This window comes from Alligator sinensis, unplaced genomic scaffold (assembly GCF_000455745.1).
Source record: "Alligator sinensis unplaced genomic scaffold, ASM45574v1 scaffold343_1, whole genome shotgun sequence".
Classification (NCBI taxonomy): Eukaryota; Metazoa; Chordata; order Crocodylia; family Alligatoridae; genus Alligator; species Alligator sinensis.
In genome coordinates this window covers 609,864-629,413 of record NW_005841947.1, presented here as the reverse complement: position 1 = coordinate 629,413, position 19,550 = coordinate 609,864, and the positions used below count along the sequence as shown (strand labels likewise).

Sequence of the window (19,550 nt, the reverse complement as noted above, 5' to 3'; positions counted from 1 at the left end):
CAGGAAGTTTCCCTTTGAAGGGGGACCTGCACCTGGTGCTGCCTTCCATGAGCTCAAATACAGTATCAGCCTGGTGTCACGACACTGTGAGTGCCCGCAAATAGGGGAAAAGTGGTACATGCATGTGTGATGGGGACTGAGGTAAAAGGACAGTCAGATGCACACCCTCTTATTCTATGACCTAGCCTCTCTCTAGAGAGACCCCACATAGTGCTAGAAGGCAGCTCCCTGGTCTCTGTACTAAAGGGCTGGCAGGCCCAGGATTTGACTCAGATACATTAAAAGTGCTGCCTTGTTCTTCTCTCTCACATGGGGAAATATAATTTAATTGGAGCAGGCCAGAAAATAGTTTGCCTTCCAGAAAGAGAAAAAGTGGTATTTTGTTTATCTGTAATTTTGTTCCAAGTTGAGAAAACAGTTAAAGGGGAAAAAATGGTTAGAATTTTAATAGGAAAAATCTCAAAAAAATTCTGTTTTGGAGAACCAAATGGGAGTGCCTTTGCTTAATCACTGGGCAGAGCACCCTGCCCTGACTCTGCTGTACAATGCTGGGCAGCCTGGAATTTCTAGGGCTCCCACCAGCCAACACAGGAGGACTTGGGAGCCCTAGGAGCCCAAATCCCCCATCAGGCTGGTAGCTGAGGTACCTGGAAGCTATGATATGCACAGCACATGGACATTTTCCAGCAATAAACCGATTCTGTGGCAACTGAATTTTTGTTGGAAATCTGATGGAAAATTCCCCACTGGCTTGAGGCTTAATATAGGGCCTGGAGTCCTCAGGACCTGCCTGCTCCATAAGGGTGTAAGAAGAAATGGCAGGAAGGGAGAGGACCAGAGAGGATGGAAACAATGAAATGAAATCTGCAGTGAGGTGCACTGAGGAGGAGACTAGAGCTAGCAATAGACATTGCCCAGCAAAGTGGATCAGCTGTGCCAGATGCAACTTGCCAGAGCTGATCCATTTCACTGGGTGCAACGCATATAGCCCATCGATCTTGTGAGACAATAGGCAACGCAGTCCCTGCTTTCAGAGATGCATCTCTCAGCAATCTCCGGGAAACCCTGGAGATTGCTGGAGGCACGCCTCTGGAAACGGGGAACCCCAACTTTCCCTGTTTCCAGATACACTCCCCAGAGATCTTAGACATGTCCCTAGAAGTGGGGAAAGCTGGGACAAGCCACTACAGTCCAGGGCTGGGGCTGCCAATCAGCCCTAGGATCACACCAGTGTCCTAGCTTTCCCTGCTTCCAGAGATGCACCCCAGCAATGTCAGGGATGAGTCTCCAAAAGCAAGGAACCCCAACTTTTTCCACTTGCAGAGACATGCCCCAGAGATGGCTGGAGGTACATCTTTGGAAGTGGGGAAAGCGGGACAGGCACTCCCAGGGCTTAAGAGGCCCAGTCCTGTACAGGAGTTCCCATTCAAGCTCCAGTTGCCCATGGTCCCTGCCATAAAGCAAATATATGTACACTGCAATACAGCAGCACAATTTATTACATTTTGTCATGGTGTGACAGAAGGGAGGAACACCTATTTGCTGTCACTTTGTGCCACCATAAAAATGTTTATGACAGCACAAAGGTGACATCTGTTTCCATTCTAGGTCTGGACAGATGGGAGATTCTCAAGGGTGGCTTTGTATCAGTAGCATCAACAGTAATCCTCTGGTCCAACCCAAGTCTCCAACCCCGGCTGGAACATGAAAAGGGGAAGAAAGGGAGACAGGTCTTCTTCAGACTGAGGCCTATGCTGCCCTAACATCCTCAGAGGTGGGAGATAAATTAAAAGAAGATGAAACCTGGAACAGTTCTAGCAGCAACATCTGTTAGGACGTAGACTAGTCTCCCAAGAGAACTGGATGGGGAAGCCTCATTACTTAAAATTTTTAAACAGGGTTGGACAAAGCTTTGGAGCACAAGTAAACAGGGAATGACTCTTCAGGGCACATAAGCCAACCTAGCAGATCTTTTTCCTAAGTCCCACAAGTCCTTGTATTATTACTGCACTACCCAAGTCCAAGCCCCATGAGCCAGGGCTTACCTGGAGCTCTGATAATCTTGCTGGAGGTTGCCATTTTGCATCACCCTTTCCTGCAGCAAGGTGTTGGTCTCATCCTGTGGTTGAAATGAGAGAGGGAGGAACATCTTAGAAGAGCAAGAATGCAAGCCAGGGTTAGGGGATGGAGAAACCAAAGCTAGTGCTATGGGACTGTGGAGTGGGGTCAGCATAGCGGATCAGAAAGAGGGGAAGCAGAGATGACCTGCACTTCGTACTGGAGAGGCCAGAGTGCCTGTTGGGAAGTGGAATGAGTACTAGCAAACTCATTTCCAGCTAAACATGGTAACAGCCCTTGATGACTGCATTAGAACAGTTAAATTGCTACCTAGATTTGTGTTCCCAGGAGAATGATGGGGTCCCCTGTAAAATCCCAGCACACCCTTCCCCAGCAGCAAGGAAGGAACGTTCTTCACTGAGATGCAAGGGCCCCTCACTCCCTCTCCTCAGCCAGTCTGCCAAGGAGCTGCTCTATCTCCTCACTGCACCTAGGAGCAGCTTCCCTGCTCTCTTCCTTCCAGGACCCAGGCGCACAGTCCCTTTCTCCATAGTTAACTGGAAAAAGATTTCCCCTCACACACACTGCCTCCATTCACTTGGCTGAAGCGTGGGATGAGTGAGTCTGGTAAACTGTTCCCCTTCCACACCAGTGCCAGAGAAAGGGGGTGTCTGAACACAGAAATCCCATGGAAGGGGCTGACCAGGGCCAGAGGCTGCCTGACTAAAACATCCACCCAGCATTTTGCTTATGTCCCTTGTCAAGCTGGGTGTGAGAGTGAGACCTTACCGGCTGAACTTCATCCGGACAGTAGTCCCGGGGCTTTGTGCTTGGGTAGCCTATCCCTGCTGAGGGATAGCTGCCATTCAGGTGCACCCCATTGGCATAGGGCTGCCCATTGGCTCGAGGAGCAGAGACCCCTCGCAGGGGCACCATGGTATATTGGCAGGAAGACACCAACAGCCCAGCTCCAGGGAAGCCCATGTCTATGGTCTGCTCTGAAAAGGGAGAAGAAGGAAGGAGCACGTAAGGTTGGGAAAGGGGAGGCTGCTGGCTGTTGGGAAGATGCGTTGGGATACACCAGGCTCAAACATCTGCTAAATTGCCCACCCCCTCCACTGCAATAGATGTAAATGACCCTGCAGGGAAGGGATGGGACCTGTCTGATGGAGTAGGGGTTGTGGTTTTCTGATTGTTTTCCAAGTCCAGGGCTGCCTCTTGGTGTTACAAGCTGGACAGGGAGTGGATCTCCCATACACCCAGCATGGAGCTGCCCAGCACAGTGAGACTTTGACTTCCAACACGCCCTGGATCCTCTCAGCTACAGTGGGTCTGATAAACCAGCCCTCAGCTGCACCTTTAAGAACAAAGCCACTTACTCTGTTTGGACCAGGCTCTCCAAAGGCAGAAGGGGATAAAGGCCACGATGATGAGGACGATGGAGCCCAGCACTACCCCTACAATCAGGTACGGCAGGTCGCTGGAGCGGGCCACCATGGCCCCTGTCCCCAGGCCACTTTGCCCACTGCCGACTGGTGGGCGCTGCTGTGGGGGCACTGTTGGGGGTGGCAGGCGACCGGGCAGCCCAAGAGACTTACGAGCTGCAAGAGGAAGAGACAGGGTTAAAAAGAGATGCATCACCCAGTGACAAAGGGCAGCTACATGGGAGGGTATGTCTGTCTGTGCTGCACACACTGCAGGGCAATGTAGAGACACCAGAGCTAGCACAGGACCACACATAGTCCAGCTGTTGTAGCATACAACTGTGTGGGCTAATTCACTGAGATCCAGGGTAAATTAGCCGGTGGGAATTCTGTGCTGTGAACATTGGGTAGCTTCCATGACACGAGTTAGCCTGTGTAAAGCCATCTGGGGTATTGCTATGCTGCCCTGCAATGTAGACATATCCTCTGTGTATGGCTCCCAGAACCATCAGCTGCCTGAGCCCACACAGGTGGCAGTGGACTAATTGTCATATTATATATCAGTGATAATTATAATCCTCATATACAAGTAATTAGAATCACTTTGTCATGAAAATGGCAGCAGTTTGCCATCACCCACACACATACACAACAATTTAGGATAGGAAGTGAAGGGGACCCTTGCATCCAGCAAGAACAGTAGGGGAGAGGTAAAGAAGACTAGAGATAATGAATAGTCTCTGGGAGGGCAGGAGTATCCCACAGGGCTGTCACTGGCCAGTCTCTTCATCTGCACCCTTTCCCTTAGTAATATGATCCACTCACATGGCTCTACCTACTCTCTCTATAGATGGGTCATAAATGTCACTTTCTATTCCTAAATTATTTCCTTCCATCTAGTGCCACATTACACCAATCTGTCCAACATCTCCTCTCCAATATGTTCACTGTCAACTCACAGCAAATGTGTCCAAAACAAACTCTCCCTACAGTCTGTGTTGATACTGACACCAGCCCTCCCATCCCTGTCACTCAGACTCCGGGAGTCACTTTTGACTGCTCAGCTCGCTCTCTCACCTCACATACCTAGGCTGCTGTTTCTCCTAGGAGAACCCTTGGAAAGGCCAGCCACTTCAATCTATCCGGAGAACAATTTCTCCCCTCCACATCATGTTAGTCTCCCTGACACTGATGCTGCCCCCATCAGTCCATCCATAGCGAGACAGCTAAAATCCTCTCTCTCACACATTGAACTGCACTGAATCCCTCCATTGTCCCCATCTTCTCCACGATGCCTAGTTGAGATGGTTTTGTCTTCACCTACCCATCTCCATCCTTCCCTAGTCAGCCAGTTTTCTTCTTTTATTGCACTGCCCAGTTGTTTCCTCTGCTGCACAGATGACACTGGCTCTGCCACCAATTTTATCAGATCTTCTCATACACATCAGTGCGGGCTGCTTTCCAGTGTCCTCAGCCACTACTCTGTTCAGCCTCTACCCTCTCTTCAATTTAAAGCCTACTAAAAGTGTCTTTCCTCCAAGGGGCCCACTTCAACTGATCTAACTCACCCTGGTCACACACCACACTATTATTACTTCTCCAAGTACTTTTGCACAGCCAAACAAGGTATGTCTGTGTCTCGTTTGCCTGCTATTTCTTGGCTTTGACCAGCGTTGAACAGACTGTGGGAGCAGGGGTTGTACCTCCCCACAAGTGTGCACTATAGGGGAGCAGAATTTTTTCAGTGACCTGGAAACTCATTAAAAAAAACCAAAAAAAAACCCAAACACAAATTTAGGTCCAAACAAAAATTTGGAAAGGAAAAGAAAAGAGGAAAATGTCTAAATATTTTATTTTCCCATCTTAAAAAAAAAAATCAAACCCATTGGGATTTTTCTTTTCAAAGTGACATTTTTTTAAAGGGATAAATAAACCAAACCCATAACATTTACTTTGGGCTGAACAAAATGTTTTGGAACAACCAGAAACAACACTGAGGAGGGGGAGAGCCTGATAGGTTTTTTGGTTCAATGAGGAAAAACAAGCTATTTTAATTTAAAGCTGATCCAAAATATATCGTTCAGCCACCAGACTGAGCCAGTCCATCTTTTCAAGAGCCCTGCGGCCTATAGCCTGTAGCATATTGGGGCTGTGACCATCAAGAGGGCCCCTCCTAGAGCTGAACATTGGGATGGAATCAGTGCAAGCCTTGCCTCATCTCCATCCATGTCTGCCTGTCATTCATCCCTCAGCTGTTACATAGGCCGTAAGTTCTTCTAGGCAGGGACTGCCTCCCCACCCAGCACAACTGCTTACCTTTGGTTTCACAAATCATCACATTGCTGAATTCACTTTCACCACCCTCATTGAAGCACTGCATCTTAATGTCGTACGAGGTCTCTGGCTGCAAGTGGCTGATGGAGTGCCAGTACCGATCACCTGGAGATGGAATGCAGATGGCTTCGTTACAAAGCAATAGTTAGAAGGGATCATAAGGGTCATCTAGTCCAGAGGTAGCCAACCCACGGTATGTGTGCACAAGTGGTATGGGCAGCCTCTGTGTGTGGCATGTGGCAGATTGGAGAGTGACCTGAGATCAGAGACAGACGGAAGAAAGCAGAGCAGCAGATGGGGTGGGGAAGGGGACTGGAGTGGCATGTGGAACGCATGTCATAAAGGCAGGCCTCCACTCATCTAGTTCAACCTCCTGCATAAGTGCTCCCTCTGCTGGTCACTGCAAGGGCCAGCTGCATCTTCTCTGGCCTGGGGAACTGGCAAATACAGAGCAGTGCATCTCCACACTAAGGCTGCTGGCTAAGGCAGAGGTGTACTGGATGCAGCTTCCCATCCCCACGTTACCTTGCCATGCCCAAAGAAATCTTGGCTTTCCCAAGAATGAACTTTGTTTCTAAGCTTTGCTATAACCTGGCACCCCTTCCAGAGCAGCTCCCTCCTGCCAGATGACGTTCTCAGTGGGAAGAAAACAACCCCTCGAGTGACAGCTGGGGCCAGTCTCACCTTCCACTACGTCCTTCTTGTAGTCACTGTCGTTGTCACTGTCAGTGGGGCGGTAGTAGATGTAAAAGCCGTGGATCGGGGTGTTGTTGTTACTGGCTGGGATGTACTACAGAGAACCAGAAAGCAACAATTAGCAGAGGTATCTGTGTTGCTAAACTGCCTGTTACTGGAAAAAGGTTGCAGGGATGCCTCTTCTTGCCCATGCTGCTGTTGTATAATATTCTAGCGGCTTCTGTAAGAGCCTGGAGACCCCTCTATTACCTTGGGATCTTTTGTGCCCTTCCCCAAGAACTACAAAACAGCTGTGATGCCACAGGGTTGAATTTGTCATGAGTCAGTCCATTGGTACATCCAGTCAAGTGTTCAGTACATTGCCCCCCATATTTGACTGATAATGATTCCAGGGAAGGTAAATGATGTGTACTGCTGCTCCAACAGTGGATGCAACTGGTCAAACACGGGACCTTGTGCCATTTACCCAAATCTTGCTAAGTCTAAGCATTCTGGCCAAGCTGTGAAGAACTGGTGGTCACTAACCACCTACAGGAGATATCCACCCCCCATCCCTCACCCCACTCACTGGCCATTGACTTCATTTTTCCTAAAAGTGTTTTACCACAGAGATTCTGCCTTCACACCCTCACCATCCACGAGCTATAGCCCCTCTGTTTAAAGAACAAGCAGCTGGCAGTGCAAATTCTCCACAAGGAACATGGCGAGAGGACGCTACCTGGGATGAGTGTCTCTGTCTCTTTAAGATGACAGAAGCACAAAGACCTGTCATCCTTGGCCCTCAGTAATATTTCCACATTAATAAACTATGGCTCTTCCAACTGCATCTTGGCCTTGGAGGTTCCCAGAAGGCACTAAACAGAATCCCCCAAGGGGTAGGGTGTGGCTACTAGTTAGCAACAATACCTAACAGGTTAGTAGGGCTGGAATATTACTGTAGCTTTGACACTCCAGGAAAATTAAGGGTTTTTTTTGGTGCTATCTTTTACTGGACCAACTGGATCGTTCAGAGAAACATCTCCCAATGATACACACATACAGTTGGTCCAATAAAATGTCACCAACACCTCCCCCACTTTGCTTCCCAACAGATTAGGACAGGAAGTAAAGAGGGACAATGTCTGATGGAAACCACATGGAAATGTAAAGTGATGCTAGCTACTCTCACAAGAATCTGGCTAGAACAGCAAGATTAACCACCCATTTCTCTTATAAATGGCCAAGGCCCCAGCTTCATACCCCACCTGGAAGTTGGCACATCCAGCCATACAGTGCCCCAACCACCAAGATAGACCACTAGGGTGACTGCTGGCACAGAGGACAGAGACTTGTTCAATAAATCTCCAACAGAGATTCCTAGACCCATCAAGCTTCCCCACCCAGGCACTGACGAGGCCTGGCCCTGGCTGGCTGGAGAGAATGGCCAGTATCAAAGGCCAAGCCAAGAGGGTGACAGGTTCCAGAAGGGAAACCTGGGGGTTTATCTTGCCAACCACCCAACACTCACTCATCCCTCCCCATCTGTAGACCCAGATCCACGCTCTTACCATCCACTTCAGCATGATGGTGGTCTCATTGATGGCATCGGTAAAGGTGATGTAAGGTCCGGCAACGGGGCGTTCATACACACGGTTACTGAAGCCTGACACCACATAGGGCCTAGAGGCAGCACTGGGTTCACTCTCCCCCAGTATGTTCAGAGCCCGAACACGGAACTTATAGGAGGTGCCTGGTGGGAGAGATGGAAATGAGAGAAGACTGTAGCCATCACAACAGCCAAATTAGGAAAAGCTTACATCTCTTCCAGAAACCCGAGCACTGAGACGCAATGCAGAGAGGGTACTGCTTCCCTTTTGCACCAAAAACAAAGGAGTTGGCTGATTTCTGCTGTGTCCCAAACTCAGGCCACTTCTTTTCTCCTGGGGGGCCTGGCTGGATGACTCACAGGTCAGTGCTGTGAAATTTCACCATCTCAACAGGAAATGATAAAAGGAAGTTGTGCACCCTCTCAAGGAAGCCCATAGCCCTGCCTATCTGGCAGATCTCACCAGGCTGGCTGCTGGGATTCCTCTTGCTTGATGAAGGTGCTTAAACACAGCAGTACTATGCATGCCATAACAGATGGCAACCCACCATAAAAGTAGCAATTCTCTATGGTCATTCCCCATGGTCCTCAGCAGCTGGTGGGGGCAGTTTAATAACTAGGGCAGGGTGAGCAGGGCACCAGCCCTGGCTGCTGACTACTGAGGGGGCATTAGAGAATCTGGGAATCTTTGTGATGGCACACACTGCCCTGCACTGCCCCTACCCAACCATAGGAGCTGGGCAGGGCAGTGTCACACCCAGCAGTGTATCTGGGGGAGAGAGAGGGGGCAGAGCAGAATTGTGCTCTCCACACCCCCAGGGCTTCTTTACCACAGCAGCTGCAGCTCTACACCTAGTAACATATGTGGGGAGGCAAGGGGGAGCAAATGAGGCACTGGGGATGGTTCCAAGGGAACTCAGCCAAGGGGCTGCTGCTGTCTGAGCCACCGGTCTTTCTAGTCACAGTTAGCAGCAGCAACAGCCTTCACTCTGCAGACAGCAGTGGCAGGTAACGCATTCCTCTCTGGTATACTCCCCCGCTCCTTCTACCCTGGACACCGAAGGAGCTCATTACACACCTCTGGGTGGGGGATGAGAACATGTCCTACCTTTCTCCAGGCCTGTGATCTCCACTGAGAGGCGAGAGGGAGGGATGTCATTGGTGGCCAGCACCCAGTCTCCAGGCTTCTTCAGTTTCTTGTACTCCACTCGGAATGACTGGATGGGGAAACCTCCATTTCCACGGGGGATCCAGGTCACGTAGACAGATGTCTCTGATGCCATGGATATAGTGGGACGGTCTGGTGCCTCCGGAGCTGTGAGGAGCAAGGCAGCACATCAGAACAACCTGTCTCTCTCTCTCTGTGCCTGAAGGAGCAACACTACCCTTTCCTTGTCTAAAGTAAACTTAGGTGGGAGATTACCTGTTGCCTGTAAGCAGCAACTACCCCGAGGTAAGCAGCAAACACACACACACAAATGTAACATATGCTGCTTCAGCTTTACCCCTGCTTTTCTCTCAGGGTACTTCTAGATCAGCTTTAGGAAAGTTGCATTGCTTTAGGGTTGCAAGGTATATATCTACTCCTTTTTATACTGGTATAAATGTATCATGTGTCTAAGCCAAAGGGTTTGGGGTGAAAAAGAAGGGTACTAGGATGGGTGAAGCATATGGGGAGAAGGGTGTGCATGCAACTGTGTGCATGTGCACATGTGTGTCCATGCATACATGAGTGTATCAGAGTAGAAGCTATACCAGTCTCTCCCATTTTTTCTTCCTTATCACCCACACAGCCCCCTCACTCACTATCTTCAAACCATTTCTTTATCTAAAAAAATCACTGGTTTTCAAGGGATGTCTATGTAGAGAAAAGGCTTGACTGATGTGGAGGCAGTGGTTATGGGGCTGTGTGGGTGATGATGAAAAACAGATGGAAGAGGCTGATATTGGAAAGAAGGGAAAGAAGAGACTGAAAGAACGCAAAGGAGAATAAGAAGGAGTTTAGAAGGAGTTCTAAACATTATAAGGAGTTCTAAACATTATAAACTGTGTAGACATAACTTTGAAGGAAAAACTACTAAGAATGGGAGGAAATGATGGACCCAGATATGAAGGAAATGGAAAGAGAAAAGGAGGGAGGGAAGGGGAACTGAAAGGATGGAAGCAACTGGGAGCTACAAAGTCAAGAGAGTTCTTCACAGGAAGTGTAATAGAATTGTTTACTGGCATGCATGTCAAACAGGATATGAGATACAATGAACAGGACCAGCCTGGTTGGGTTCGGGCTCAGACTGAAGATGTCCTAAAGCAGTGAATAGCCTGTGCCCCTTCCTGCACAAAACTGCCTCTACAACTGGCACTAAATGGACCGAGCAAGCCTCGTTATGCACTAGGACCCACAAAGTTAAGCTTAGCAACGTTAAGCCTTGCCCTATGACTCGCTCTCATCCCAACACTGGCTGGCCTCAGATTCCTGGAACAGAGATGGCAATCCCCACCCTGACTTCCCATCCCACTTGGGCAGAGCCTTACGAGACAGCCGGCTGTTATCTGCTTGGTTGCTGCTCTGCGTGCTCGTGCCTGGGTCATCTCTCTGGACCTGCTGCTCTTTACTGGCGACAATCTCGGGTTTTGGTCGTCGACCTAGACAAGAAAGAAGCAGCGTCAGTGCCATGGCTGCAAAGCAAAGTGTTACAGCCAGGGGTGTCTTTCTCACCACTCTGTGGGACAATGGGAAATTCTCAGCCACTCCTTGTGCACTTTCTAAATATGCCAATGTGCGAGGAGCTCCTCTCAAGCCTCGGCCTTCTCACCCCCTCCTTTAAACTTGCCAGTGCCCTGGGAGCCTGGCCTTTGAGGTCTCCAGCTCCCCGCATGCTAGAAAATTTATACAGATGCTTTAAACTAACATGCTACATGTTCAAATTAAATGTGGAACATCTTTGCGACTGGTTTGTCATTTCACTGCATGATAAATTGATTGAATATGTGGCATGTTAAGGTTTATCATGTGATTACCACCTTAGGTAGACCAATGATTTCACAGCACTTCTAGCAGTGAAGCTGATCGACATTTTTCAAATCTCCAACAATTACTTGTTTTTTCCCCCAATTAAAACTATATGGTATTTCTTTCTGAAAAAAATGTATACTTTCTCTGTCAGCTGGACCTGAGAAGATGGCAATTATTACTATGTAGCTGCATTTCACCGAGGCCTAACAACAGAAAACAGAAAGGGCTTGGCCTGACTCACATAGCCAGTCACAGGTAAAAGTAGGCATGGAGTCCCCAAGGCTACTCAGATCTATGTTTTAGTCTGCCTCCCACCCTACTCATTTTCCCCAGTATATCTGGGGGCAGATGTCTTTCCACAGCAGGGACCTGGGGGGCTCTACATGCTGAAGAGAAACACAGCAAGTGTGATATAAAATGCAATGGCAGAATGCAAGGCGGAAAAAGCTAACTCCAAAATGGCGTACCATCTCAGGTGGCAGGAGATGGTGTCTCAGTCTATGCAGGAAGTTCCACCCAATACCTAGCAAAAGGTTTGACTTTTACCTGTCCTGAATGTCACCATGGCTGTCTGCCCCTCCCCGGCACAGTTATAAGCTGCCATCTCCACTTCATACAAGCTCCCAGGATCCAGTTTAGTCAAGATCAGGCGGTGCTGTGTAGCCGGAATGTCCCTGACTGTCCAGTTGTCTGAAGAGTTCATAACCTGATGAAATCAGAATATAGGAATCACTGGCCTGGAGCTCTGCTTTGCTCTTCGGGGTGAATTTGGCTTTTGGCTAAAACCTAAATTTAAAATTTGAAAAAATTTTAACAAAAAGTTTGGAAACATTTGGACTGCTTTTCTCCCCTGCTGTTAAGAAGTGAGATTGGCCAGTCTAATTCTGGAAAGCTAAGAGGCCCAGATAACTCAGATACAGGTAGCAAAAGCTTCTAAATGTTGGGATGTTTCTGTCAAGTCTTCAGCTTCCACTGAAGTTCACTCCTTGCTGCTGTTTATCTTCTCTCTAATTTCACCCTACATTAATCGATTCTGAAAGATACCTAGCTCTGTAGCCATTATGTATTTCCTTTCTTGGTGCTGCACTTTAAAAAGCTATGGCTTCTTCTCTGTCTACACTATGGGGAGAGTCTATTCCACCTATCAGGCACCTATTTGGGATCCTATTCCACCCTCCTCAAGTCCTTGAAAACACATGAATGCACTTACTTTTGTAACACACATCATTTTACTCTCAGGACTGAGTCACAAAAAGAAGGAAAAGGAACTTGATCACCCCTGGCATGAACTATTTGTTAGGGATGTGAGCAATGTAGACTAGAATCGCATGTAGGTATCTAAATCCACTTAGGCACCTAATAGGATCTGGCCCCATGTCATCATTACAATGCACACAGTCAGACCATGCACTGATCTCCCATGGTGCCTTCACTTTTGTTTCTCTTTCTATTATCCTCTCACTTTTAATATTAATACTGGTTTGCTCTGATTGAAGAGGCTGGTTACACCACGTGTCTGCGAAAACAACCTGTACCAAGCTCCCACTGGAAAAAATCAGGGTACCATTTGCAAAAAGTGCTTAAGTGCATTAGAAGCCTATGTCCTCTTGACTTCCTATGGGATCTAGGCTCCTCAGGCCCACCTTCTCAAAGGCTCCAAGTACCTGGTCCCTTTCATTTGAACAGGAATTAGGTAGCCACCCACTTTGCAAGTCTGGCCCCAAGTCATTTTTCTGACTGCTACATCCATTTCCTGCTGTGCAAGTTGCTTTGCTTTTCTTAGCTGATCAGCCCCTTTGCACTGATGTGAATGGCTATCTGCTTGCAGGTCACAATCCAGCCAGTTCAGAACCAACATCATATCTCTTATATTATGAAATGAATATATCTCCATTGCCACCACCCCGTGGATACCAAAGCTCCATATATAGCTTTTTGCTTCTCCTCTGCCATCAAGTAACTGAATACCATGCAAGGAAGTCATCCTCAGCCTGTGAAATGCTGGGAGTGCCTCCTCCAGCCACTGCTATTATGGGGCCTTAAACTTGCCTGTCCTACCAGTGTAGGGAGTTCCCATCAACACTGACCAACTGTTACTCATTAAAATTCACCACCCAGCAAGGAAGATAGGATTCTGAGTCCCCCTCCCAGCCCTACATGAGCTGTGGCTGATTACTCCATTGGTGTGTGAATGGAGAAATGAACTCAAAAGACCTCTGCCACCCATAGACTCCCTGGGGCTTCTCTGAAAATCCCAGCCTGTAGTTATGGAGAAAACTCCTGCCGTGGCTAGTATGGGGCTTAAAGACAATCTATGTCATTTAAAGCTACACTGTATAATATAAAGAAGAGGGTGTGGTCCTCTAATTTAATAGGACATTGATCTGCTTAGCAACAACGGAGCAGAGTTAAGGTTGTGACCTGGTTTTGGTTATTTCCTAACTGTTGAAGGCCGAGTTGTACAACCTTAATATTTGATTGTCAGCTTTTTCTGCGGAATATGGCAGCATGCGGCTGGAGGCACAGCATGGAAAAAATGCACTCTGGTCAACCCCTCCCCCTGCCACCTTCTCCAGGTGCGGAAACAGAGCAGAGGGCTGGGAGAGTGCAAGGTATTCTGGGAATCACAGTTCTTTAGAGCAGCAGTGGAGTTTGCTGCTGGCAGGCAAAACTTTCACCCAATTTTTTTGCTGCTGAAGTCCATGTACAGAAGTAAAAAAAATCTGCTGAATTTGGCAGCAAAGAATAGGGTCAGTTCTCCCCTCAGCAGCAGCAAACCCCATTGCCACTCTACAGAACTAGATTCCCACAATGCTTTGCACTCCATATCACCCATTGCCTGCACCAGCTGTTTCTTGGATCCAGTAAGTTTTGGCAGCGCAAGGCAAGGCAAGGCAAGGCAGACAGCAGTGAGGTAGGCTGCAGCAAGCAGACCCAGGGTGAGGTGTCCCCTCCTTCCTGTCCTTGTGCCCCTCCCCTTAGACAGTGCCCCAGGCACATACCCAACCTCGCCCACCCCACATTAAGCTACTGCGTATGGCTAAGGCTTCCAAAAGGACTTTGAAACACAGCTTCATTTTTCAGCAAGGTCTGGGTACCCCAAACCGGAGGAAGCGATTTCCTCTTTCCCCTCCTCCCTGATGGCAAGGATAATATTTTGCAGGCACGCAAGCAGGACACCTAAGTGACCCTGTACAGAAAAGAGCATTGGCAGTGCAGGCAATGTGATGAAACGGAAATGCCAAGACTCCACAATATAATTCATCTTTGGAATATTTGACACTGACTGATTAACTTCTCCCTGGCTTTATTTCTATTACCAAGTCTGTGGGACTGCAAGAAGTCCCTAAAGGCTGTTACATTTGAGCAAGCAGGGGCGGGTATGTGTGTGGAAGAGGATATTAAAAACAAGGATAATGACTGTGTAGGAGCTGAGCTGCTTAATGGGGGGTGACTGTCCGTCCATGCTGGAGCGGGAAAGGGTGGGGATGCTGTCAAGAGAAAAAAAAAAAATATTCTGCTGCTCCTAGAAATTCCTTTATTGCCCGTAGCAGCTGCAGTTAACACGACAAAGCATTTTTCCAATCTGTTTTCTGTTTCGTTATTTGGGTTTATTAACTTTTGATACTTCCTTCAGTTTGGACAGTGAAAATAGGCTGGGCTGTTTCACCCTCAACTAGCAGGGGGCCTGATCTCAGCAGCACGCAGCACCTAGGTCTCACTGAAGTCAAGGGGAGCTACAGGGATTAAGCACCTCTGCAAGCCAGGTCACTGGGGAAGCAGTGCCGGGCTGTGGATTCTCAGCAGAGTGGAGCATGTTCTCCCTCCTTCTCTCCCACCCGTCTCTCCCCCGCACACAGAATTTTTTTAAACTTCTCTGGAAACCAAAAAACCCCCACATTTCTATTCATATTAGTTTTGCTTAAACTAGGGTCTCCAAACACCCAGTGTGGAAATGTCAGCAATCTAAGTGTTAAGCCCTATATGCAAGGACCTAAAGAGACAAGAGAAAGAGTCTCCAGCTGAGAATTTGGACTACACTGAAAATGTATTAGCACAAATGGCAGTGACCCTTGGTGACCCTCCCTGCCCTGCAGACCTTCCAGGTGAAGCGCTGAAAAAACACATAGAATGAGGACAAACTGCAGCTTGCAAGCTCAGATCACACGCAGAATTGGTTTTGTTACATGATACGAAGTTGGGAGGAGAAGGGGTTGTGGGTGGGAGGGGGTGCATCTTGTCCTGACAGAAAGGGTAGACTTGATGTTCCAGTGGCATTCTTAACTTGTCTGCTACAGTCTCATGTTGACATCTTACTTCTTTGTTTTAACTGGTTGTTTAAGGAGACTGTTAGCTTAAACCCTAGATTTAAGTTTTGTTTAAAAAAAAAAAAAAATCAAGGAGGTGTGCAGGAATTATAAAGCTTTATATTGCAAAATGTTTTCATGAAGTTAAACAATTCCAGGAAACTGTGCGTGTGTCTGTTTTAATTGAAAACCTTCCTTTGCAAGGACTGTGAATCAAAACACACCACAGTGTATAGTAACCTGAAGGCAAAAATCAAAGTCATCTACTGTAGTTGCCCCACCCCCCCCCCCCCCCCCCATTTACAATTTTTTTAAACATCCCCAATTTTCCAACTACTTTGTAAAAAGTTCCAAGAACTTTGTAAATTAAAAAAATAAATAAATACATTTGTCTCAACAACATCCCAAAATTTTAGAGTGGCCACTGGACCTATTGATTTAGGGCTTAAGACACTGGCTCAGATCCTCAAAAGTAACCCTTCTGGGTTAGGGGACAGTTTGCCCAGAGAGTGTCCCTGCTAGGCATATTAAGCTAACCTTATAGATAAGGCCAGAGATTTTCTGTCTAGTCTGCCTTTGACACACACGACTTGATCAGTCAGATCCAGTAAACCTAGTAACAAAAGCAGAGGGACAGCAAGTAACCTCATATGAGAAAACAAGCATGCATGTCTACGGGAGGAGCAATGCAAAGGGCAGTACCTTGCGATGCTTCACAACATAGTAGAGGATGGGGGCCCTGCTGTCATGCCGGGGTCTCCAAACTAGCTCATAACAATCTGTCTTGGACGTCCTGGGAGAGCTCAGGATGATGGGGGCCTCTGCTGGAGACACTTGTTCTCTGTTAGTTGTGCACTGGAGAGAAGCGGCCAGTGGGGTAGGCCCTGGCCTTGGTGGTGCGGCTTTATCATTGTCAGTAGAAGTGGGTGTTGGTGGCTGAGCTGAGCTCAGCTTGGAGTCTCTCCAGGGATTCAGAGTTGCTCCTAAAAGACAAGTGGGGATGGAGCAGTGGAGCAAGGACACAGAACAAATGCCACTGGAAAATTACTGGTGGACACAAGAGGTAGTAAGGGACTACCCACCTTCCCTGGCAGAGAGCAGAACTGACCCTCCCAAAAAGCCCAATTGTGCCAAAAGATGTCAGAGTGGGTACTCTGAAAGCTTACAATGAGGCAAAATGGGGCAAGGATTTACCACATTAATTGATCTGTGGGAACTACCCATGTGCATGTTCTTACTGTGCAGTAACTTGAAGCTAATTTGGGCACAGCTTAGCCCTCAGTGACAGAAATCCCTATCCCTTGCACCCAGTGGTAAGTTGCTCCTGTACCCAACAAGGGCCAAGTTTCACATTTTATTCTGCTTAAACCAAGCTCTTCACACCCTCCCCCCCACATCCTACCTTCTGTTTCTGTGTGCCCCATCATTATTGGGAGAGGGGCCTAAATGCAGGAGAAGGGAGCCGTATACAAGCTCTGAAATACCTCTCTTGCCACCAACAGTCCCAGTGGGGCCCCATACTCCTATCTTGGGAAGTAGGGAGTACTTAGGAACACAGCCTGTGAGATAACAGAGATTCCAGTGAGAAAAAGGGAGCTGAGGATGCCCAGTGAATCAGGGATGAAGGTGCCAGAAGAGCAAGACAGCTGAAATGCAAACAGGATGAGCAAGGAGTGACTGCCCTTCTATGCTCTCCAGGGCTCCAGAACCTGATTTGTACATTGGCTCCTTTACTTAAAGCCCCAGCATCTGGGCTGGCAGATTCCTCTGAAGGCTCACCTGGCCGAGCAGTCCTCAGCTGCACCATGGCTTGTGCACTACCAACTTCATTCTCAGCCATGCACTGGTAGATCCCATCATCTTCTGGCCCCACGCTCACCACACGAAGGGCCCTACGGGACAGCCGGAGCCGGTGGTTGGAAGAGAGGGGCATGGCATTGCGCAGCCACATCACTGAGGGCTGGGGGTTCCCTCGCACTTCGCAGGTGAACTTTGCGCTCTGACCCCAGGGGATGATCTGTTGGGACAGCTCCATGGTGACCTCGGGAGGTTCTGTAGGGCAGAAAACAGTGAACAACAAGCCCCTGCTAGCTCTTGCATGAGCACTAGTGCAACATGATTATGATCCAATTCATTCCCTTCAAGCAGGAATTAGAGAGGGATGATGGGTCCTCAGTCAACCAAAGTTCTCCTCTTCCCTTGAGGGCTGCACAGAGCTCCCCCTTGTCCAGCCTGCTCTTCAGTAGCCCTATGAGACCACTTGGAGAGTGTGGACAGTGTCCACAATCAGGCAGTAATACACAATTGCCTATCATTTTTCACAGAGGAAAATCCAACACCGCTACCAAGAGGTCCCTGCAGTTTTAAGAGATCGGTTCCTGGATGAAACTGTGTTAAAATGAAACCGGGGTAAGTCTGAGATGATGCCTGTCAGAAGAGAAAAACACTTTGCATTACTGTGCCTGAAACTTCCCTTCTGAAAGCTTTTTCTCTCCCCATATGGAGCCTCCTTATGCAGACTGGGGAGAAAAATACTCCACCAATACCTGCTCAGGTCTCCACCATGTTGGGCAGTGCCAGATACTACAGTAAGGGGCGCCTCAGAAAACTCCCTGCTAGATACAGATAAAATGACAAGAGATGGGACTCCCTTGGGGGAACTCTCATTCATCTAGCTCATGGTGGAGCCCTCGGATGGAGGATGCAGGGTTCCCTTGGACAATCCACAGATGTGGACACCAGTGAGGAATGTTTCACCTCAACTTACATAGTGTGACAGGGAAACACTTTCCTCTGAGAAAGGCAACAAGGGAATGCCCAGGCTCTGCTAGGAGGGAGGGGCGGCAGGCTGCAGCAGGACTCACCGAACACCTGAACATTGTAGAATATGAATGCAGCTCCAGCCTCGCCCACCCCATTGTCCGCCATGCAGCTGTAGGTCCCAGAGTCCTCCTCATTAGTGGTGTCGATCAGGAGGTTGCTGAGCAAGAACCGGGTCTTGTTGTAGCCAGAGACATTGGAGCCATCCTTGGCCCAAGTGACCCGTGGAGGTGGGATCCCACTGGCCACGCATTCCAGGATGAGGCTTTGACCCTTGGTGACGATGATGGTCTGAGCCTCTGTGGGGTAGATTATCCGAGCTGCCTCTGCCACGGAGCCTGGGGAGGACACAAGAGAGTACTTGCCTGAGGTAGCAGTACCTCAGATTGATTTCTCTGGACAAGAGGACAGACAGGGGCACCCTCCAAGCTGAGAAACATGGCTGATCCTAGGGAATCCATCCACAGCAGATACAATCTAGCAGAAGGGTGCAGACTCTTAGCTCCCAGGTCAACAAAGACAAAATATTTTCAGAGGGAATAATGATTCCCTAGTCTACACTGACACAGACAGCAGGGGCAGCACAGAGAATAGACTGCACAGCCTTCTGCGGTCAAAAATACAGTACTAAAGTAAGTTTGCCTGATCCTAACACTGCCAGTCCATGAAAAAAAAAAAAAAAAAGACTGCAATACTAGAACACAGGTGCTGAACAGACAAAAAAACCTCAGAGGTCAAGAAATACCAGGATGAAGGAAGTTTATGCAAAGAAGGGATAGCTGGGAGGCCAGGGACCACACTTTTTTTAAAGGGGGCATCTTACGTCGCACACGGAGCCTCTCACTGGAGACAGAGGTTTTCACTTCTTGCGTCACAGGGTTGTAGGCAGCACATTTGTAAGTTCCTTCATCTTCTTGACTGGCATTGACTATCTGAAGATTCCCAGATGGCATAATCAAGTAGTTGTCTGGAAGGAAAGAAAAGAGAGAGAGAGAGAGAGAGAGAGAGAGAGAGAGAGAGAGAGAGAGAGAGAGAGAGAGGGCTTTTAGCCATGAGCATACCCAACATACCCAAAAGGATGGGGTAGGGCAGAGGGGAAGATAAGCAAGGAGGAGGGAAATAGAGGGGGATGGGTCAGTGACAAAATCCATCCTCCTGGAAATTATCCTACTCCATCTTGGAACCAGAGCAAAAAAAGAAAGAACTGGGAAGGGAATGAAGCCTCTCGGGAAGTTAAACTGCTGCACATACAGATGACAGATGGACTCAGCCAGAAGAGTTCAGCTCTGGCTTGCAAAACTCCCTTGGGGTTC

At 48.3% G+C, this 19,550-nt stretch overlaps 1 protein-coding gene across 4 annotated transcripts in view; it reads right to left on the bottom strand.

The window, feature by feature from the left end:
- Positions 1–19,550, bottom strand: part of BOC (BOC cell adhesion associated, oncogene regulated) — a 77,705-nt gene that overhangs the window by 1,948 nt on the left and 56,207 nt on the right. For all 4 annotated transcript variants that reach the window (XM_025199660.1, XM_006020135.3, XM_006020136.3 and 1 more), the window contains 13 exons: positions 19,061–19,204; positions 18,282–18,575; positions 17,197–17,469; positions 16,120–16,400; positions 11,657–11,816; positions 10,630–10,740; positions 9,206–9,412; positions 8,060–8,241; positions 6,501–6,606; positions 5,799–5,921; positions 3,438–3,659; positions 2,848–3,056; positions 2,046–2,119 (listed from right to left, as the gene is read on the bottom strand). In XM_025199660.1, the coding sequence (XP_025055445.1) occupies positions 2,046–2,119; positions 2,848–3,056; positions 3,438–3,659; positions 5,799–5,921; positions 6,501–6,606; positions 8,060–8,241; positions 9,206–9,412; positions 10,630–10,740; positions 11,657–11,816; positions 16,120–16,400; positions 17,197–17,469; positions 18,282–18,575; positions 19,061–19,204 (2,386 nt within the window). The remainder of the gene's footprint in view (positions 1–2,045; positions 2,120–2,847; positions 3,057–3,437; positions 3,660–5,798; positions 5,922–6,500; positions 6,607–8,059; positions 8,242–9,205; positions 9,413–10,629; positions 10,741–11,656; positions 11,817–16,119; positions 16,401–17,196; positions 17,470–18,281; positions 18,576–19,060; positions 19,205–19,550) is intronic.